This window comes from Grus americana, chromosome 11, assembly GCF_028858705.1.
Source record: "Grus americana isolate bGruAme1 chromosome 11, bGruAme1.mat, whole genome shotgun sequence".
NCBI classification, from domain to species: Eukaryota; Metazoa; Chordata; class Aves; order Gruiformes; family Gruidae; genus Grus; species Grus americana.
This window is the reverse complement of record NC_072862.1, coordinates 2,379,938-2,403,569: the sequence shown is the minus strand read 5'-3', so window position 1 is coordinate 2,403,569 and position 23,632 is coordinate 2,379,938. Positions and strand designations below refer to the sequence as shown.

The window sequence follows — 23,632 nt, the reverse complement described above, 5'->3', positions numbered from 1 at the left end:
GCAAGATCACTGTGACTTGTGCAGCAGCAGCTCCCAGCAACTACTCTGCACTTTCACTTGCACATATTCGGGGTGTGGGGGGAGCCCTGAAAGGAAATGGCCAGATCCAGACCTTCCACTTCACACACAAAGCATGGAGAAGCTGGACTGCAGAATGGGCCAAAGTCATTCACAAGAAAGTTTTATTTGGTGGGCTCTTTTGTTTTTGAAGCTTTGTCTGCTCAACATACCTGTAGAAACTGATGCTTGCAAATTCCTTTATCAAGCAGGTCCTGGGCACAGATTGCTTACTTAAATATCATAGAATGGTTTGGGTTGGAAGGGACCTCCCAGCCCACCCAGTTCCAACCCCTGCCATGGGCAGGGACACCCTCCACTAGCCCAGGTTACCCAAAGCCCCATCCAACCCGGCCTTGAACACTTCCAGGGAGCCAGGGGCAGCCACAGCTTCTCTGGGCACCCTGTGCCAGTGCCTCACCACTTTCCTAATCTTTGTTTTTATACACTTTTTCTGTCTCTCGATAGTCATTGCACTTTCCTTGTTACTCAAAAACAGCTAGTCAGATACAAGCTACATCTAACATAGTTGTTATTCAAGAGTGGCTGGGGAGAAGTGAGCAGAAATCAAGGGGAAGCACTTTGCAGAGACACACAGAGGTGCCTGGTTGTATCCTGGTGGATGAGAGATTCCTGGAGCTGCTGAATTCCCCCAACACAAACTCTACTGCTGCTCAGGCTGAGGCTCTCTGCTGAGCAAGGTGACACCTGAAACTTGCTGACCTGATGACAGAATTCATCACCTACAACCCAAGCAGGTCAGAAGAAGGGTTACTTCTATGCTTAAACTGTTAGAGACGCATTGGCAAGGGAGTAAAATGCATGAGAATGTTTGGGGTTAGAATGGTATCCTTAAGCAGAAAAGCTAAGGAACACTGCTACCAACTGGAGTGTTAGTAAAACAAGTTTGTTTTTTTAAAGCTCTTACTGTATCTTTCTTCAGAGGTACCCAAACATATTTTTACAGGGACAAGAAGGAACACAGTGCTTAGTAATGGCTACTTCACAGTCTAGTGCCAGTGTCATGGAAGTAGTCTCAGATTTTATCAATGAATGGTATCAATTGAAGAGTTTTCTCTACAAATATTTGTTTTATAGTGGACGTTCTCAAAGAACAGATTTCTGGCTTGAATTTAAACCTTTCACAGGCAATGACAAAGCAGCAAATGCAGCCGGATTACAGTGGAGCACACAGACCAGTCTCCAGTGTCATTGGTACAGATTGCAATGCACAATCAGACAATGTGAAATCTGCAGTACAACGCTTGATGGTGGCTTAGCTCAGGTCAGGTGATGGTGTTTATTCTGAAGATGAACACAAGGCTTCACTCACTCCTCAGGGGCTTCTCTTCTAAATCAGAACTCTATAATTGTTTGGATGCTGGTGTTGATAATCTACAGATTGCCTCCGACTGATATCAGGAACTAAATTACACTTAGAGGTATAGCAAGATACAAGCACTGACATGAAGATACAAGACTTCACATGCATCTGTCAAATGCAGGCACAAGCCACCAAAACAAAACAACAAGGCCTCTTTCAGACATTGTCTCAAGTTCATTTGGTATTAACAGTGAAATGGAGCACTCCCTCTGCAGCTATCCCTCTGATCTCCCACCCACCTTTTCCAAGAAACACTTTGGTATTTGGAAGACAAAAAAGAAGTTTTTCAGTATAAACAACTCTGTGTTCTAGTGTGCCTAGAATGTCTGAACATACAACAGAGATTTGAAGACGTCTTTCATACCAGAAAGCTTGTCTGTTCTTGTAACTCTGACAAATGAGAGAGATTACCTCTTTCTACAAGCCTTGCCTCACTTGAATATATACAGTACCTAGTGGAAATACAAGGTGATTCATATTTGGGGGTTTAAGATTTTTATTTTTTTTAAATATTCCATGGCTAACAGAAATCAGTGTTGCACCACTACTGCCAGGGGATCTACATCAGCTGTACATAAGCTGGAAATGATGCCAGCCTAGGAGTTGCCTTCAGATTTCTCTTGGAGACTGACCGAGAAACCAGGGCACAGTTTAGAAATCTACTCTGTGTGCAGGATGGAAGTGTAACTTTACAGAGATGAACAGAGCACTGCCAAGCAGGCAATCGTTATAACTTCTGCTTATTTTCTCAACTCATAGGATGTAGGAAGTAAGCTGATAAATATGTCTGTCTGTTGTAGGAGAGGCCACCAAAAACCTCAGGGAAGAAAGCTCTGTATTGTCATAGCTACTACATTTTCCTAACCTCATTGAGCAGCATTGCACTGCCATCTCTTGGCAGATATTCAGATAACAATTTAAGTTCTATACAAGAATAAATTGACACTAAAAAGACATTAGAAGATATAAAAAAGCCCTATATATAGACATGTTTATCTTACTAGGCAAATAAAAACAGACTGAAGCTCTAGGTGAAGAGTGTAGTCTATATCCAGCCTATTTCCCTGACTCTCAAGATTTTACTTAATGTTAGACACACCCAAAAAAAACCTGCTAAGAGTTTAAATATAATCTGAAATCCTTTATTTTTCCACAAGAGAGTAACTAATTTTTATAGCCAGTTTGTATGAATAGCACATAACCACTGTCCTGAATTCAAAATTTTATCTACTTGATTAAAACGGTATCAAAATGCCAGCAGAGCTGTGGGCAAAAACACGGCTCAAAGTTCTTGGTCCTTTGAAGAACATAAAATCATAAATAACATAATTTAAAATATACAGCAAAGACAAAGAGCAGTACAGCCTAATGCCACCTGTAAGTACTGGAAATGCAGAGGCAGGAGAAAGTAGCTACTAACAGCTTCTGATGTGCAATGTTTACACTCCCTGTAACACAAGCTCTAAGAGATCACCAAAGTATTGCAAGTAACAGCTCCAGAAAACATTATCAGGATTTAAAGTCTGACAGCCACCAGCTAAAGAAACAATTCAGTAACAAGTATGAAGAGACATCACCACCCACTGGCAGAAACACTGTCCATACTAATATCCTCATGTTCCTAACTCCAGTTTCCACATATACTAGGCTAGTCTGGTACTCAAGATGTCTCACCCTCTGCTGCAGATCCCTTCCTCCTCTACACACACATGGTCCATAACGTTGCAGTGGCTAAAATTTTTTGATACACACAAAACAAGGATTGAAATGCAAGTCTCCCTGAACATCAGTAAGTGTTTTAACAGAGATATTACAGAGGGAGAATGTGCACACACAGTCACCCACTTACGTTGGGAAGAAGAGTGACTTCTGCTCCAGTTTTACAAGAGCAAGCTCCTTCCCAAAGATGGTGATGCTCCTATAGGACGGGAACCTTCTGATTTGAGTTTCTAAATACCTTTATCAAGCCTTGGGAAAAGAGCTCCATTATGTATATAACTCAGAGCTGTAAAATCTAGTCTAAGAGTAAGTCCCTAAACAATTTGAGAATTCAGTCATACTGAAATCCAGTGGCAGCTAGAGGGCTCTTATAAACATTATCCATAATTTCTATAACTATGTGCAAGTCATCAACTAAAATGTACAATGCAGACTTAAGTTACTCTGCAGTACATGACAAAGTCATGCCAGAAAGTCTTGGTAGGCCAAATAGCACACGCAGAGTAACACCCATATAACACAGTCTTCAAGCATTGTTTGCTAGTGACACAGGGGACAAAGAGCAGTTGAACAACAACTCTTACAAAGCACCAAACCTCGCACCAGTGTAATTTACCATTAATCCATTTGAGCACACAGAAACAGTCTGTAGCAGTTGAAAGTCTAGCCCATCAAATGTGTCTATTTGCAACTTATGAAAGAATGACAACAGCATGAACTTTAAAAGAAAAACAAACCCAAAAACCAAACAACCCAACCAAACAAAACACCACACAGAATTATGAAGCTGCAAACTGGTGAGATAAACAAGGTCACTGTCTACTTACTTGAAATGTGGTTATACAAATTTGACCTTTCTGTAATAAGTAGTAATTTCAGTGAAAACAACCTTTCAGTTCAGAAGGAAAGGGAAGTAAGTCACGTATCCTGCAGTTGCAGTTTATGATGAGACTCCCAGTCCTAATTTAAAGGTCACCAACAATCCTTTGAAAGCCAGATTGCTTTTCACTTTCTCCACATCTCATGCAATGTTGTCAGGGCTGACTAGTCCACAACAGCAATACCACAAGTTGCCTGGCCAAGAAGGAACTTTAGCCTTCCCTTCAGTACTTATCTTATTAGGCATGCCAAAATTATCAGTAAGAATATAAGGAAAATCAGCAAGAATATTAGTACAAATAATTATTTTGCTAATCTGTATTACAATATTTATATCAGTATTTGCACTCTGGTAACAAGCAGAGGAACTGAAGACCGTACTACGCCAGGTGGTCTACATAAAGGTTGAGACTGGACAGTCAGTCTTCACTTCCCCTGCCCCTAAAGAGAGTCATAAAATATGATACAGATGGAAGTTTCTCTGGTTAGTTCATTTGCTTGGGCTGGAGGTTTTTTAAACCATTCCTAAATTCATTCTAGAAACATCCTGATCTCTATCAAAACTGCCATGGCACCAGGAATACTAGCTGCAGCCAAATAGTTTTCTTCATTTCTAAGATTAAAAAAATATGCGGACATGAAAACTAATTACAGCTTTTAAATCCACTTTGTTCAAATTAGTTCATGGTTTGCCCTCTGAGAAGGCAAGCATCTTACCTGCAGCCACGTGATAAGAGAGAAACAACCATCAACCAAGAAGCACTTAGAGAAGTTGGGAGGAAAGGTGAAAAAACAAGTCATGACTGAAAACATGATGTCACATTTGGGAAATACTGTTGTTAAATGTAATACCCCAAACAGATCTGTCAGGAACTAGTTTGTAGATGCTGCCAGTTAAATAATACTTCTGAGGAAGATGCTAATTCCTTTGTCATTCATGAGATAGCTTACCTATGTAACTTTCTCTTTGCTTCTCCAAACTCTTTAAAACAAGAGAGCCAAATGACATTAAATCCAATTAGTACTAACATAAAATCAGAGCAGACTACTTCCACAGCGGCTCAATTGTTTTTCAAACAGGAACGGCTTTCACTCCTTCACCTTGCCTACTCAGCAGTTTGTGATGTGGGCTGTATGCAAAGGATATGCTTCATGGAGGTTAGCAGCAAAGACAGGATTAATGATGTTTAGTGATAAATTCCTAAAAAGTTAGCTTCCTACATGGAGACTCCCCAGCATCACATTGGGATCTTCACATTTGTAGTTTTTGATTTGATTTGTACGTCTGGAAATACCTGCTGCGAGATCCTTACTAGAGCTGGAAAACACCCATGGGGAACTCTTAATCCATGGGATGCCAGAGCCTGGAAGCATGCAAAGAGCTGTTTGTGCTTTTAACCTAACCTGAATTATTTCTTCAAACACTTACTTACCCCAGTGAAGCCCTCTCCAGGGAAGAGATTCAAGCTGGTACTGAAGACAGATAAGAAAAACTCTGTGACTACACAGCACAGCTAAGCTAAGGACTTTCTCTAGAGAAGAAGGCTGGCTACTCTTTCTCTTCACTGAGCTTGACAAGCTAATTAGCGGGGAAAGCTCCATCACTTCCCAGAGGAAGCAGCCCATGGGTAGTCTGGTGCAAGGGAAGGAAAGGTTTACCATTATGGATGCACCAGTTCCATCAGCTATTCAGCTCCTGAGGGCTATTTCCTTCTTCAAAGGAAACACTAAAAATCTGCTGGTTGCTTTTAATCCTTACATTTGGGTGTCTTTAGAGGTAAGCCATTTGCACCTAATTGAAACCGCTGAAAACCTCGGTCTCCAGTTTGCACCATCACCATAGCAACCACAACAAAACTGCAAGCGAGCATGAGTATATATGCCCTTGCAAAAGTTTACTTCAGCTTTAGGACTGACGGAAAATGAGGGAACCATTGCAGTGCCCTGCTCCAGTAAAAGCTGGCTGATTTTTAATATTAATAAATGGATTAAAAACTTGTGTGGTTAAGTGTTTAAATACAAGCCTGTTTAAAAAAAGTTACACTTATCCCCTGCCTTATGCCTTTCTGTTAGACATTACTATTGTTTCAAATATACTGGCTAAGCACTGCTGTAATTTGTCTTTTCAGTTTGTATCCTGTAAACTGAGCATTTTTCACTGCATTTTAGTGAACTGAAAATTTTTAAAGGCTACAATCCTGCCTCACTGATGACAAATTATCTCAATGCAATCAACATTTCCTCTTTGTGGTATCCACTGTGGATCCTACAAAATCACAATGCTCTGCTGCAACTCTCAACTTTTTCTTTTTTTAAAAATCTTTTCTTTGGTGATTTTTAAACATGCATCATGGTTGATTAAGGTTATGCTATACTTGAGTTGAAAGCAACCAGAATCCAGCTGCTACTGGGCTTCCACTTCCCTCACACTTCTTTCATCAGGGTAAAGAGGGAAGAACACGCTCATAGATTACACGCCCGTTGTGCCTCAAAAAAAATAATACTGATCTATATAAACATATGTAAAGCAACCTTCATACAGCAAAACTCCTTCTTTCTTCTCTTTCCACCTCAAAAGCCTTACACTGTGATGAGGGGGCCAATAGAGAGAATCATACAGTTGCCAGGTGTCCTGTTAAAGTCTTGTTCCTAAGATCCTCTAACCAGCTCCCAAGCTATGTGACCTGCCAAATCACACAAGATCTTCTGTCAAGTTTTCTCTCTCCTTAACTGGGTAATATTGCCTTCTGATATCAATGCCTTTTCTTTCATTTTTGTTTCACACAAAAGGGAGTCACTGCTGCTTCTTTACAGCCTGTTCTCCCGGTGAACTGGAGCCAGACCCAGGCATGTGACCCTGTCCTCCTTCCCTCCACTGCCCATTTATTATCCCCTGAAGCAGGTAACCACGTATTTATTTCCCCATGTTTAGTGTTGAACTACGTGAACTGCTGCCCTCTGCCAAAACTGAAGTACCGCATAGGGCTCCTTCAGCACCCAGAACTGCCTCACGCTGCGGTGTGGTAGCAAAGCCCAGGGAACCTGCTTTCAACACCTGTACCCAGGCTCTCACTGACAACAGTGCTGTTGGAATATACGTAACTGGCTTGTACAGCACACAACCCCATTGTAGTCAGCTCATTTTATATGGCTGACCACTTCCAAGTAGTCAATGTTGCAACAAACAAGGATGACAGCAGGCTGGAGATGACTTAGAAACATATTCAAAACGTGTCCTTTTCAGAGTGCTACAGATGGTTAAGGCCAACATTGCTGACCTTATCAAACAATCCCTGTTCTTCCCCTCTCATACTGGTAGCTGCTGTCCCTGCTCCCCAGAAGGGGCAATTAACTTGCCACAAAGCATAGGATAGCTAATGATGTTCAAAATATCGGGTGATGGTGGTGATTTCAGCTTCTTTCCAAAAAAAGAACACTTAATTTGTCTCTGTATATCCCAAAAAACTTTCATGGAATATTGTTTCTCTAGCTAGACTCTCACTAGGCAAGTAATTTCTGAACCCTCTATCAATCCAGTTACCTGCAGTATTACAAACGTAGCCACCAAGAACAAGACGACATCTAGACAGATTCTTCGTATCTTTAAAGTACTGTACAGAAAATTAATTTTTACTTGCTCAGGTACAGCTCAGTCCCAATTCTTCCTTTTTTTTTTACTCCCTTTTTTTTTTCTGCTTCAGAACCTGCAGGCATCATTCAACAGCATCACTCCACAGTACACATTCATGGTCCCAGCTCTGAAGAACTTAGAGAGAAGCTTCAAGGGCTTCTGAGGAAGACCTAGTGGCTGAGGCTTGAAGAAAGATCACATCTGCTGATTCACTCCCTAGGCATCCAGGAAGTCATGCCTCCAATGAGTTTGCACACACAATGCTGTCACATGAGACTTGCACATGCTTAACAGTATCAAATTAGACCATTTTTCATGGCTCCCAGTTATTGGGATGGCACTTGATTGTAAAGCATTGAGAAAGACTGAGAGCTATGTGAAAATTTTCATTTCATAAAACATACAGAAATAGTGTTACAGAGAACATTATGATAAAATTTGAGAGATTACATCAAAATTAATAGCTTTTAAAGGCAATTAAATTCTAAGCAACTGGAATGCTATGTAAACTAACTTTTTTTTAAATAAGGCATTATTTCTCTTTTTTTCTTCCTAAGTTTTCTTTAGAAGTAACACAGTTTTAAGCATTATGCCTTAGAGATAAATTGTATTTAAAGGTTACAGTGCAAAACTAGATATCTTAGTCCTATACAAGATGGCTTATTAATTGCCCTAGATACGTACATACTCATAAATATGTTCATATAATTTGATGAAGGGAATTGATTTACTATCACAGTGAAATACTACATTAAACACACATAATTCATTCTTTATGCTGCTCCTCCCCTCTTAAAAGCATTCTGTTTGACTGCATGCCACACTGAATTATTATTCTATAATCATTAAGTGATTTATTTAACTGCTACAGCACATACAGTTAACATTGATCTACATTTTTATTCTAATTTCACCTTTATGTTTTCTGTTGTCATACCAACAAGGAAAAATTATGGATTTCACTTAAATCACAGTACAGTTATGGAGCAGCAAGATAAGGTAAGGGACTTTTTTATTCTCTTGCAACACATCTTTCTCAACAATGCAAATACAAAAAAAATGCAAAATAAAATGTTTTGGAAGCATAAATAGTACAGAATCATCAGGTTGAAAACTCTGTATATATTAAGGAAATATTGCTTGAAAAATAAAGAAAATAACCCATTTTTATTACTGTCAAATCATTTAATATAGGAAAGGCTGCAGACCAAGATGCTGCGTGTGACAAGAACTGGAAGGACTTGTTCCACAATCCATCATTCCTGACCCAACATTTGCTGGAGATAAAAATTATTTCACTTAATCTTCTATTTTATTCACAGAGCAGTATAGTTGTCCATCAGCCTTAGCTTACGTGCATTTTTAGATGACCTGCATTCCAACAATTCTCGGGAGATATTAACCAGCAAGATAAAACTTGATTAACACTACAGTCTCTCAGAGTGCACTGAGTTCATTTCAAATTCAGCACAACAGCCTTTGCATGCTCATCTTTTACAGCTTGGAAGATCACCGCAGTGTTTGCCAAGATGAAACTGTACATTTCTGTCTACGCCTACATTGATTTTGGGCTCACACTGACTGGAAATATGGCTGATGCACAGCACGTGTGTCTGAAGACACCCTGAACAGTACAACACACAACAGAATTGACAGTAAGCCACTGAAAAGAACCACACCAACACGAATATTTACACGCACTAGGTCACACTAGCAATGAGAAATGAAGAACAAGAACCTAAGGAAGCAAAAAAAAAAAAAAAAAAAGACTTGATTATAAGAAATTTTCATTACACCATATTTTATGGTGTATGGAGATGAGGCAAAGTCATGAAGGTTTGCAGAAGCAATAGGGATTCTGAGGGAAGGGAGGAGGAGGGAAAGCAAGTGTACAATCTCATCCATTATCTGGGATCCTTACTCAACAGAACAGCCTAACATAGACCTGGAGAAAACCAGAGGCAGTTAAACAGTCCTTTTCCATGATCTAATTATCATAACCAGGGATTAGAAAGTTGTGTCTCAAAGAAAAACAAAGTGGGGTCAGGGGAGTATCCTTAATAGTAGGGGAATACATCTTCATGAAACAAAAGAAATCTGAAGATCCTTGCATTGTGAGCCTTTCCTGACAGCGTGCAGCGTAAACCTCGGCAGTGACCAGCCACGTCTCAGAGCACAAAAGGTCAGTATTGCTTTCTATATATAAACATGCAATGTGAAGGCTAAGAAAAACATGTATCCCTGAAATAAACTTTAGATACCCCTCAAAACCCAGCTATGCAAAGCTACCAGTGACTTTCTGAGCAGCAGCTAACCCTACCCTGACACCAGATACACACCTTTATAACCACGAGCACATCGATCACAACCACCTTTGTGACTGCTCTATGCACACCAAACCAGTGAGCTTCCGACAAGCTGCAGCCCACAGTGACAAGATGCCATTGTCACTGTCAGCTATAACAGAAAATTGAAGCTTGACCTCAGTCTGGCTTCAGCTGTGTGTTCCATGATACATGGGGGTCACCAACAACATAAACGACATATCAACCTGAACGGCCAGGAAAGCACTTGCTGGGTGAACACAGCAACTCCAACTCCAGTCAAATACATCTGACACTGAAGACACTAAAAGCACAACCTATTAAAAATGCAAAAGCTACTGTGCCACATTAACCATAAACTGAACTAGCCTCTATAGGCAAAGATCAAAGGAACTGCACAACCACTTTGGTGAAAGGCAGCCCAGCAAATCTACACTGATACTCTCTCAGCTTCATTTACTCATTTCCTGTGAGAGCTAGCTCTGTCTTTGGCAAACTGTTGAAAAGCAGCAGCACGTTAAGTGAAACTGTGAACCAAATTCTGCAGCAGAAGTTTGCTAAGAACACTACAATACTAATACATCAATTTGAAGCACTGGTTTCAGTCGGTTGAAACTATCTGTTACATATGTAGTCCATAAAGTACCTGAATGGTGTACAAATACATTTTCCTTATCTATATAGGGCTTGCCAGAGGTCACCAATGTCAAATGAAGTTTTTGCACACAAGGCAGATGGGAAGCACAGAATAAATTTGATGTGCACTTGAAAGGGAAGAAATTCCTTCAGTCTGCAAGGCAATTCCATGTCTCACTTAGCAATGAGTGTCTTTTGAAGAAATATTGTTACACAGAAATCTATTCAACTGGATGTCGTGGTTTAACCCCAGCGGGTAACTAAGCACCAGGCAGCCGCTTGCTCACCCCTCCTCCCCCAAGGGGATGGGGGAGAGAATGGAAAAAAACTTGTGGGCTGAGACAAAGGCAGTTTAATAGGATAACAAAAGAAAGAGGAAGAGAATGGAAAAAAACTTGTGGGCTGAGACAAAGGCAGCTTAATAGGATAACAAAAGAAAGAGAATAATAATAGTAACAATAATAACAAAATGAATGATGCACAAATGCAATTGCTCACCACATGCAGAAAAAACCCCAAGCAACCCGATGCCCAGTCTGTTTCTGAGCAGTGAATCTGCCTCCTGGCTACCTTCCCCCATTATATCCGGCACATGACATTACGTGGCAGGGAATATCGCCATGGCCAGTCTGGGTCAGCTGTCCTGGCTGTGCTTTCCCAGCTGCTTGTGCACCTGGCAGGGCGTGAGAAGCTGAAAAGTCCTTGACTTTGTAGTGTCGACACTACAACTACTAGCAACAACTAAGAACATCCGTGTGTTATCAACATCATTCTCACACTAAATCTAAAACACAGCACCACATCAGCTACCAGTAGGAAAATTAACTCTAATCTCAACCAAAACCAGGACACTGGAATGCTGTTACATAGCATCCTCTATTAACAAAAGTAGGTTAATATACACAGGACAGATTACCTGCAAAACATTATTATAATTTCAGCCAGCAGACAGGTGATCTGTCTAGTCTTTGCAAGTGGCTCACCTACTCTGTCAGGCCAAAATACTTTATAGGTGTGAATTTATTTAACTGAAATACATCCTGAGACTAATTTTCACAGAAATACATTGCTATTAATCAGGAAGCAATTTGCATGGTGAGATCTGAATTGTTCCCGTTGTTCTAAACTTGCTTTGTTTACATCTGAGGATGTAATAAAATGTTAAGTTATATAACTTTTTGTACTCATACAAAAGTCAAGACTTCGTGAGTGTGTATATTGGCAAAAAGATTTATGGTCCATATTATCTACGCGATGCTGCAAGAGCAGTATATGATGACAGATGAAATGCAAAGCTTTGTGATAACCAAGAACAATAGCTCAACTACTGGTTAACTCATTTCATGTGTTTCTACGTCAGTTTTCTTATCTGTACAAGAAAGGAAACAAAGTTCATCTATCTCTGCAAAGCACTTGGAGATATTTTGATAAACTATGTTATTCAAACACAGCATTTTCCAAGGTCAGTCTTCTCTGCACAGCTAAGGCATACTTAAATAAACTGATCTTCAACTTCTCCTCCTTTGGATTTACAAACATCATTACCAGAGATTTCATTCCAGCAACCATTTACTTATGGCAGATTTAGCCAGCTCATTAGCACACAGCAGGAGACAGTTTCACCAGGCAGGAGCCCCAGGCTCAGGACTGACCCTCAGAAGTCCTGCTTCCAAACTTAGTGAGGGCCAGGTGTGACTCACAGATAATGAGCTCGGCCTTGCAAAAAGCAGGCAGCGTGCCAGCCCGACTCCACGGCACAACGCCACAGTAGACTCACTGCAAAGACTGCAGTCTCTCATAATTTCAAATTCTCAGCCCATAAAGTACTTTGATGTACTTTACAAGCTATAAAGCATAAATGAATTGAGCTGTAAATGAACAAAGCCTGGTCTCCTAGCCAAGCAATTAGTAGAAAGTATTCATGTATTTATTTTTTTAAAGATAGTAACAGCAATCCAGTGCATGGTGGGGGAATAATATCTGTGGTCAGTTAGATGTATATGAATAATACTAAAGTAGAAGTAACACAAAGTAACTGTGGACTTGTTTCACTGAGAATGGTTCAAAAGTAGGAAGTAGAAAAATACGTATGTTTTGATCCCCATCTTCAAATGGAAGACTGCTGTGCAGAGAACAAAAGGACAGGCAAGGGAGCTGCATTTATCACCTGTCTGTGGTAGGAATCTTTACACCTGGTCTTTCCAGAATTTGCTGAGCACTTAAAACCCTGGTATGCAATATCAGATTGCTCATGTCTGTATATCCTGCCTAAATACATTGCAGAACATGCATATTCTACTGTTCTGAGGTTTACATTAGCTAAAAACAATTGAGTGCAAGTGTCATAATAAATCAAAGTACCTTTTTGCATTATCAACACTTATTAAAATTTGGTTGTTTGTAATGAATATTCCAGCCATGAACACATGTGAACAAAACCCTAACAGGATGCATACGTTTTAGCTTATCTGCCAAGCCAAGGCCGCATGGGGAAAAAAAAACACCACCTTTGTCTAAACACTAGTCTTTGAACTTGACTAGCCTTAGAACATTGTCACTCTACTCCACTTAATGGAATATTGATTTTTTATACTTTACTCTCTGCAAATCAATATTGTAATAGATGCACAATGGACTGGCAGAAGGATAGAGAGTACATGCCCACTAACCTGATGGAGATGATTATCCAGAAATGAAGGTCAAATCAAAGGAAAATTTAAACCTGACATGAGAAGAAGAGCAGCACAAAGAGAATAGTCTGTAAGCAAGGGAATAATAAAAAAAAGTATCTAAGATTAGCTAGAGAAGGAAGAAGATACAACCTAAAGAGAGCATGGATATGGCAGCTAACAAACTCTCAACCTGGGAATGATAGACTAAAGTCCCTTCAGACCATCCGCGCTCAGTGCCATGACTTAAGAAGCATTTTAGGTCTCCTGCAGGAAACATCTCCGGTGTATCACAGAGGAGACATATTTCCTTTTGAAGTAAAATAGCAAGTTTAAATATCTGAGAACTATCTGAATAGCCTATTCAGAACAAAGTCAGACAGAAACCATGTGCAATGTAAAATAAAATACTTAAAAGGAATACCTTATTCTTCCAGAGATCAGTTCGATAGGAAAACAGGAAGCTGAGGGAGCCTTCAAACAGACTTTTAGTGAAAGGCCGCCTTCTGATCACATCTTTCTGCTGCAGGCAGCAAACAACTTTTTATGCTATGGAATTCAGAGTTAACTTGCATGGCCTACTAACTTGGAGTAACTTAAGGCAAGTCTGAGACAGAAAACACTCCAATGGTCCAGACAAACAAAAAACAAGTACAACAGTATTCCTGGGGCAGAGTATCCCCATACACCAATGCACCGAAGACTGACCAAGTGGCAATCCCATCAAAGACAACCTCAGGGGTTACAACGGAAGCCAAGCTGCAAATAAGCCCAAAGTGCACTCTCTTTGCAAATAAGGCAAACCTCACGCCAGGCTACACAAGGGGCAACACAGATCCAGGAAGTTATTAATGCTCTCTACTTGGCATGATGAGGCAGCAAGGCAAGCTGTGGCCAGCTGTGAGCCCTCCAGCTCAAAAGATACATAAAAAATTGGCAATGCTCCTGCAAAAGGCTACCAAGATGATCAGGAGACTAAGCATATGACCAACAAGAAAAATTTGAGACACTTATACTTGTTTATTCCAGCAAGGAGGACGCTATGGGGTAATCTATTGGAATGCTATTAAGAGTAATTACAAAGATAACAGAGTCAAACTCCTCTTAGTAGTGATAAATAAGGCATAAAGGCAAAAACCTGCAGCTAGGGAAGTTCAGGTTTGACATTTTGAGAAAACTCTCACTAGGAGGCTGGTAGAGCCCTGAAACCAATACCCAGAGAGGCTGTGAAATCTCAGGCCTTGAGAGTTTTTCAGAAGTCAGTTCAAAAAAGCCACAGCTGACCTGATCAAGTATTGCCAACACTCCCAGCTGAAGAAAGGGTTGCACCAGAGCACTAGAGTTCCCTTCCAACCAACACTACTGATGAGGACACCACAAATATGCAAGATCACTGCATTACGTATTAATCACTCGAGATTTCTTAGCTTCCACCACACTGACATTACAAAGAAATCTCTTCGAAAAAGCTTCCTTCATTCCAGGGCCTTCTGCCTACCAGAAAAGACAAGAAGCTTTATCTCTAATTTCTTCTAGACTCGGATTATGCCCAGTATCCTGAGCACAGCTCCTTCACTTGCAGTCTGATGAGTCACAGGTTCATACACACACCCCTGAGCTCTACCACCTTGTTACAACATATAGTATCAGCCACAAAAAAAGTGAAGACAGGTCTCAAATGAACTCACTGTTCTAGGCACAGTTAACCTTCCAAACTCCAATTATCAGATGGATATTAAGAAAACTGAGAAACTGCAGAGAACAGTCATAAAAATGATTAACAAGAAGAAAGATTTATATAGGGAGAAAAAACAACAGCTAAACGCACATAATGTATCAAAGAAAAATGATTCATATAGTCTCATCCTAGAGACAGCATACTGCATTGCAAAAGAAATTCACAGCTGCACCAGGTGCCTTAGTTCAGCATCACAAAGTTTACATACAGTTCACTCTTTCAGCTCCATTTTAAGCTTGCTTTCAACAACAATTTTACATAACAAATTAAAACGAGACTTCATCAATTTTTCACCCAACTTGGACATCTCAACAGTTCAACTCATCTGTAGTTCAATACAATAGAAGCCCCGGGTGGGAGAAGGAGCAAGAGGGCAACACTGGATTTTCCATGACCTTTTGCTGATTTCCAAAACCCTGTCTCCTGTACATGTAAGCAATCTGTTTCTTTTACTACAGAGTAATGACTCATTACTTCTGTCATTTAAAAATGGAAAAGAATTCCATCTGGCACTAAGGATTAGCAGCCAAATTATGTGTGTCTTGATCTAAAGGTCAATTTGGTAATAACAGAAAGCCCTAAACTACAAAAACAAAGTGTATTTTAATATCTGCAATCACTCAACATTTCAGCATCTATCTCAGAAAACTGATCTACCACCTACCTCATGCTGAGAAATGCTCAAAAAGATGAAAGCATCAACCCCAAGAAGGCAGGGCTCAGAGGCATCCGTGGGAAGCAGCTGTACTGCTGAGTGACAAGCAGTGCATATTCAAAGCCTTCCGTCATTTTCATTCTATTCAGTTATACAGCACTGATGCTACAGGTACATTTCCTTTACATTCATAGCAGCATACACTGATCCAAGCTTTAAACTGATCAAAGTCTTCCTCAAAATTACACTGGCCAGATACTGGGAGGCACCAACCTCCAGGAGTTCCTCTTCCATACCTTCCCTTCTTTTAGAGGCTAAGTTCAATCCTAACAAAACCCATTTGATATTTTCCTATCGATTCTGCCATCCCCATTCACTGTCCAACCCACAAACACAGACTTCACCATCCAGTCTCACCTGTACCTCTCCTGGTGTGGTTCAGCTCCTCTTCACAGGCAGGAGGAAGGGGACACAATAGGTGAAGACTCTTTCCATTTCCTGGATGTTGCAGAAAGAAGAAAATCACATCAGTAACCACTGCAGGGGAAGAGACACACAAATAATACCCTGTTGGAGGGGCACAGAGCATGCTCCAGGGACTTCTGTCCCCTGAGTTAGAGGAGCTGATTTCTGGACGATAACTGATTTCAAAAGGAAAACATATGGTTCACGCAAAGGGAAAAAGGAGGTGAAAAGATGCTAAGAGCTTCCTCAACCTCAGGCCCCACAACAACTGACCCATGGGGCAAATACAAAAGCTAACGGGACCACCAGCATCCAAAGAACACAAGTCTGAGTCCTTGCTCCTTGCCACAGCTCAGTTTGCTCTTCACAGAGAAGAGACAAGGCGAGACCAATCACGACTGCTCTACTCTTATCTTAGGATCACGCTGCACAGAAGTGATTTTGTCACGATTGCTTTAGAAGAACATCACCTATAGCACTGGCGACGCCTCCCAGATCAAGCCAGAGCTTGGTTCCATGGGTCCCTATCTCCCTTCATCCAGAAACTTAATTTGACTGAATTATCTCCTGACAAAGTAGCTAAGGAGAAGATTAGGGCCTTGCTCTGCATTCCTGGAGGTACAAAATCTGCCAAACCCTTTTCCATCTCCAGACAGGAGGTGCCCACTATGCCCACTGCCCAGCTGCACCCAGCAGAATTTGAGCACAAGACTTCCCACTCACATGACAAAAAAGATAACTTGCAAAACACATTATTTTCAATATATATATATAAGTTTAACTAAAAGTGTAACCTAGCCAGGAAGAATTTAAAAAAAATCTACAAAAGCAATCAAAACAACTAAGCCAAACTCTAAATAACTTCAAAATAAGCAAGGACTTAGCCACATGAAGAAATAACTCAGTAGTTTGTAATTAACATTTATAATTACTCAGGTTTGAGCACTTTCACATGCATCACACAAAGCCACACCGGTTTCTGGAGGGGCAGCTCCATCGGAGGGAGTGACCCACGGTGGCAGCCACACCGTCTTCCCCCAGCCCTGGCCAAGGACAGCCCCATCGCGCGGGGGAACGCGGAGCTCCCCACGCCGCCCAGCCCCTCCGCAGCGAGCGGCCCAGCACGGACCCGGCCTCGCTGAAAGAAGCGGCGCCACAAGATGGCGGCTCTCCGCCAACACCAGGCGGACTCCCGCTCCCGCGCCGCCCCTCTAAGCGACCACAGCGCCTGCGCGCCCGCACGCGGTACGTCACTCCCCCCACCCAACCAAAGAGAGGCTTCGGCCCGGATAGCCAATCCCCGCAGGGCCAGGGGGTGGGGCTGGGCGATGGCGGCCGGGGCGGACCTGAGCGGCGGGCTGGAGCCGGTGGCGGTGAGGCTGTGGCCGCCCGGGGAGGCCCCGCCGGTCTTTCAGGTAGGGCCGGGGGCCACAGCCGCCCCGGGAACCGGAGCGGGGATCGCGCCCGGGGAGGGCACGGCACAGGAGGCAGAAGCGGCCAGCGGGGCCCGGCGCGCCTCAGGGACGCTGTGTTCTGGCGCCGTCCCCTCAGGCGGCCCCTGCCCTCTCGGGGTAACGCTGTCTCGGTACTGCTCTCCTTACGTGCTCTTCCTTCGCCCCGCGCTTCAGTTACCTATATATACAGGTTTTCTCCCGCTGTGTGGCATTTTGTAGATTGTAATCGCGCGGTTAAGACGTCACCTTTTAGGAGGACTCAGGCTGTTGCGCTGCAGGGCGTTAGCGTGGGCCCTGGGCTGGAACTAGAGTGGGATAAAAACCTGACAGGCTCGGCAGGTGCCTCCGCCGCACAACTGTCCGAAGCAGTTTACAAGAAAAGGTATAATTAAGTAATATAGAACAATACTTTAAGCTTTTTTCATACTTTCCCGGGTATAGTCCGGTTTCTGCTGTCTTCTCTGTTACTTGCAGCAAGTTCCTAACGCGTTTCCTGGAAGTACACCTCACTGCCTGCCTCAGTGGCGTTAGAGAGTCTTTGTGAAGTAGCTTCTATTAAGTCTGGGGGTAAAAAAAGAAAGATCGAGTCCAAACAGACCCTAATCTTGTTAAATTGCAGGGTGTGCTGATATTTAACAGAAATAGGAAAGCCTGTAGTCAGTGAATGGGAGTAGATGGGAACGGATAAGAGGCTATTAAACTTCTGTTTGAGTAAAGCCAAATGACTGAGAAAGCTGATGTTTATGAAAAAAGAAACTTCTGAATGAACTGGCATGTTTCCCAACACCCAGAAGCTACCAGACATAAGCTCCTACAAAATGTAATATTTAGTAATAGCACATACTCTAGGTTTCTAAATAAAGTTTTGCAGGCTGAATGCTGAGAAGAAAGTAAAAATACACATGTAGCTGGTTTTATATTTTGATTTTCAAATTCAGCAAGATTTCTATTAGCTTTTATTTTGTAACAATTCACGCTTCTATAATTATTCACCTGCTGGGGGCATTAGTGTAATTTTGAGAACCTGATTTTCAACTTCGGTTGCTTGAACTGAACCACATCTGTTCCTGAAGACAGAATTTAGGGTGAAGCAAATACCATTTCTCGTTTTACCTTCACAATAGAGTAGTTAGCTCTGCTTTTTTCTACATCTGTAGAGGTATGCTGGCGCAACACTTTGCAACAGAATTAGCAGGAGCAAGTCTGAATGCAACATATTGAAGAGATAAATTGAGAGTATCTTCATTTTGAACAAAAATGGGCATTTGAAATTCTGTGAATTAAAATAGCTATAGACTACTTTTGTAAGTAGCTTATTCAGCATTTTGCAGGGGGGGAAACGACTGTAAGTCTTTAAATGAAATCTTACCTAGTAAACCAGATCCAATTAGCTGCCATGTTTTTTCCTGCTAAGACTTTTTTTTCTGTCTAGTAGACTATTTTGAGAAATCCAGTCACTAGCACACTATTGATTCTTTTTCTGTCTATATGCAATATCTGGTTTGCATTCCTTAAAATGTTTTAGAGAAGTTAGAATTGTAGTTAGACATTTACAAGAAAAAGAATTGTTCATGATTTCAGATCCCCATGTTCAGAGATCGGTTGTTGGCAAACGCAGACTTCTTGAAAGTCCAGTAGTCTCTGTGGAAAGAAGTGTTGAACGTGACAAGGATTTGACTGTTGTTCTCTCCGCAGTACAGCCCAGACAACGTGGCTGGAGCAGACGGAGACATTGACCCCACTGAAATCACCTTTCCTGGATGTTCTTGTCTCACCAGCTCCTGCGTGGTTCACGTGTGCTCGTGTCTTTGCCGTGGTGAAAATTACAACAGCTTGTGTCTCAAGCCTACAGACAAAGAGGAGGAGTATGCTAGGCCTGTTTTTGAATGCAATGCCATGTGCCAGTGTGGTGAATCCTGTCAAAACAGGGTTGTTCAGAGGGGTTTGCAATTCAGACTTGAGGTATTCAAGACTGAGAAGAAAGGGTGGGGTCTTCGCGCTCTGGAATTCATAGCTAAAGGAAGATTTGTTTGTGAATATGCTGGTGAAGTTTTAGGCTTTAATGAGGCACGTAGAAGAATTCAGGCCCAGACATCAAAGGATTCGAACTATATTATAGCTGTGAGGGAGCACCTCCATAACGGCCAGATAATGGAGACGTTTGTTGACCCTACGTACATTGGTAACGTAGGCAGATTCCTGAATCATTCTTGTGAACCAAATTTATTTATGGTGCCAGTTCGGGTTGACTCAATGGTGCCTAAACTGGCACTTTTTGCAGCTACTGATATTTCTGCTGGAGAGGAACTTTCGTATGATTATTCTGGAAGATTCCATAATTCACCAATAACTAACAGAGAACAAAAACCCTTAGAGGAAGACAACAGATTGAGGAAACCTTGCTACTGTGGTTCCCGCACATGTGCTTCCTTCTTACCTTGGGACAGCTCCCTCTTTTCTACACCAGACACTTGTTCAGGGAGCTCTCCATAGCTTTTCAGTCCTTAAGCACATACCTAATGAATACAATTTTCTCTAGTAGTTAAATTGCAGTTAAATAACACTCTGATTGTATATTCCACCAAGGAAGCATGTGTGGTTTTAGTAACAGCTAAAAGACAAGATTTTGGGAATAACTTCATGCAACATCCTAGAGACTGTTTTCAAGGTGGATGGGAGGGAACACTGGAGCTTCAACATGTTCCAAAATCAGTTGCTAAGCCAGGCCTGGTGTTTTTTTCTTGTTTTCTTCTGACAGCTTCCTGCATGATAAAGCAGCTCTCAGTCTGTACCTTTCAGAAGGAATGAACTTGAACGCTGGTACACAGAAAGGACATGTGATAACAATGAGAAATGCCACTGAAAATTGCACAGGAGAATGAGACCAAGGAATTTTGACATTTGCAAGAAGGGCATTAGGTTTCTTAAATCCCATTAAAATAAATTATTATTTTTTTAATTACTTGCTATAATTTTTTTTTGTTCCACAAAACAGAAATAGCTATTATTGATGTAAAAATCCTGCCCAGAAAGATTAGATGAACCGCTTGGCCCCTCCTTTTTCCATCTTGTCATGTCTAACTGCTTGCCAAAATCTGGCATTAAGTGACTAGTTCAATTTCATTGCCATTTAGCTTTTGTGTGAACAGCACAGTGCTGCAGGCTCTGAGAGGCACAATCATCCCATCTTTTTTAAACCATCGCTATCTCATGGCTCATCTAACAAGATTTCTGCAGTAATAGCAAGCAGCACTTCCATGTTACTTGCCAGCACTATTATTACACACTCAGGAAGCAAATTCAGACTGCAGTGTAAAGCAGTACGATGCTGCTATTCTGACTTCTGAAATAGATTAAAGTAGGAAATAGAAAAGTACATCTGAACAACAATAATTTGTCACTTTACATTGTTGAATGACTGACAGATGTGTGAGCATTCCATTCCTTTCAGCTACTAACTGATTTGTTTCCTACAGAACCAGACAGTATTGAGCAAGGCCTGTCCTTTCCCAGCAGAGGGAAAAGGTCATTGCCTCTTTTCATCGTGCTTGTACAGATCTAATGTGCGCACACTGCTTACTGAGTGTCTCCTTGCACCAGGGATCCACGGGAGAGCTTCCCGGATGGGGTATGTTCTGCAACTGCACGTTACTTCACTTGCTTTCTAGAACGATCAAATTAAGGAAGTTTCAAACAGGCTTGTTTTGAATTTCCCCCAGCTTTGATATACAAGACAGATAAACTGCAGTGCTACTGTTACAGTCGTGCCACAGTGCTGCATCGGTGGCACAAGCCCCTGGGCTGTTTGCTTTGTACAGTTTGATCTTTATTCATAACCTTTGACAAAACGGACACACACGAGCTGTTCTGGGGGACTTTGACAACTTTTCTTTTTTTTTAAATAAGAGACAACTTTGATTTGGACCTGAAAGATTAACCTGATACTGATGAGGGACAAAGGACATTTTGCTGCTATTATTTTGCTATTTGCTAAACAGACATCTTTGGGGTTACTTATAGTTCCTAGATAAACCTCAGTTTAGCTTTTCCCCATTTAATATATATCTTTATGCTTTTGTTACAAACTGCTGTTGAGATTTACTTATGGCTGTGGTTTTAGTTTAAGATAAAGATTACCACGTGATTTTTTTCTTCAGGTTAATGATTAAGTGTCACTTCTGTCAGTACAGAAAGCTTCCAAAGGATTTCAGCTGCTTGTGAAAAGTAATTTACAAGCTGAGTGGCCATTAACTTTATTCCTCATTCGATTAAGGCTGCCTGCTTCTACAGAAGAGAAGTTCTCCAGGTCCCATAATTCTGAACACATGCTCCACTAGATCCCAGAGTAGAGCTTGGGTTGCAAGCTCTCTTGTCCTATTAAGAGGCTTATCTGGTTATCTTCCCCCAAAGGGCACTGTGCCAGCCACCCAGCCACTTTCAGCCTGCAGGACTGGAAGTGGATGATCCAATCTACTTCCTTTCCCTCCTGGAAGAAGTTTCAGGACTAGTTTCATACCATCTGTATTCCTCTTCCTGAAGATTAGATGGGTTTTCAAGACGACAGCGCTGTTTGTTAGCTTCCTGTTATGAATACGTACTTGGCATGATTTTGAGTAGTTAAGGAAGTGCAGATTCAAGAAAAAAACCACCCCAAAACACAAACCCCCAAGCACCATTAGCAATATCTAGTCCTTGCATCACCAGCCTTAAACCAGAGAACACAGCCGAGCCTTCTGTCTCTGTGCAACCCTACCCTCTCTCAGTCCCAGCCAGCTGAGGCTGTTTCTAGCAAGTGACCCGAGTATCAGTTACCTGGTTAGAACAAACTTCCACAGCACAGAACGATGAGCGTTGTACTGCTGAAAACAGCCAGCCACATTATAAAGGCCTTGCAAGAACGTGAAATAATACGTTGTCACTGAGTTCTAAACCATTGTGGCAGATACTAATGGCCTTTTACCAAAAAAAAAAAAAAAAAAATCCCCTTACAAGGGACTAAAAAAGACAACAGACCCTTGTTTCTACCTGCTGCATTTCTGTTCACTTTTTCCTTCGGGTGCCTTTCAGCTTCATCAAGTTCCACTCTACCACTTCGCAGTTCAGCGGGCTCTTTCACAGCAAATCTGTGAGCTCTGTGTAATCCTCCCTCCTCCTTTCTGCTCTCAAAGTGCAGTAACGAGTATCAATATTTCAACAGTCATCACTCAAAGTTTGGAGATTTACTTTCCCCTTGAAATCTGATCAGATTAATTCAAGGATGTTTAATGAAAGATCTTGTAATAAAATACAGTAACCATTATGCAAACAAAACCAGCACAAACGGGACACATCCCACCATCTCCACAGAAGGACAGGAACCTCCATGTGCTACCCACAGCACAAGGAGTACTGACTGACATATACCTGATGGTGTAGCATCATGAAACCATTTATTTAAATAAAGTCATAAGAATTTTCCAATATATGGAGTTGTGTGTAATTTTTTCAAGGCTTTTTTTCCAGAATAAACCCCAAAACTGACTCTAGGCAAAACCTTATAAGGTATATTCCTTCTTGTGGCAGATACATGCTTTTTAGGATAGAAATAAAAAGATAATCTTTTCCTATTACTCTCAGTAAAATAGATGGGTTTAATGCATAGATTTTACTTAAACATTTAATGCTGCTAATGCAGCCTTTACTACACTAAATATTTACCACAGCTTTTACCACGTGTATGTGAGTGCCAAGTCATAGAGGAGGATTCTGGAATTTTTTTTTTTCTGTGTGCTAGAATTACCTTTACCCCCTGCTGGAGGCTGGGTTTTGTTGAAGGGCTCCCCAGACGTTCTGCAGCATCTTCCTTTCAACATGAGATGCTGAGTGGAGATGGAGCTGGCAGCAATGGATTTATATTAACCCCAATTGTATTAAACCCAAACCCAACTTACTACAGAACAGACAGTGCTGGGAAAGACTGGCATTGATGCAAAATTGTTAATCCACTCCATTTTTCACTGTCAGGTCTGAAAGCAGCTGACA

At 41.4% G+C, this 23,632-nt stretch overlaps 1 protein-coding gene and 1 long non-coding RNA gene across 3 annotated transcripts in view; one reads left to right on the top strand and one right to left on the bottom strand.

The window, feature by feature from the left end:
• LOC129211531 (uncharacterized) overlaps positions 1-17,325 on the bottom strand; it is a 235,950-nt gene extending 218,625 nt beyond the window's left edge. For both annotated transcript variants that reach the window (XR_008578856.1, XR_008578858.1), the window contains exons 1-2: positions 17,131-17,325; positions 16,110-16,190 (exon numbers count right to left, since the gene is read on the bottom strand). This is a non-coding gene — a long non-coding RNA (uncharacterized LOC129211531). The remainder of the gene's footprint in view (positions 1-16,109; positions 16,191-17,130) is intronic.
• A 150-nt stretch (positions 17,326-17,475) lies between these two features.
• LOC129211137 (histone-lysine N-methyltransferase SETMAR) lies at positions 17,476-23,415 on the top strand. The gene is made up of 2 exons (XM_054837666.1): positions 17,476-17,572; positions 19,307-23,415. The coding sequence occupies exons 1-2, from the start codon at positions 17,486-17,488 to the stop codon at positions 20,102-20,104; spliced, it is 885 nt and encodes a 294-aa protein (XP_054693641.1). The 5' UTR covers positions 17,476-17,485; the 3' UTR covers positions 20,105-23,415.
• Positions 23,416-23,632: the final 217 nt, after the last annotated feature.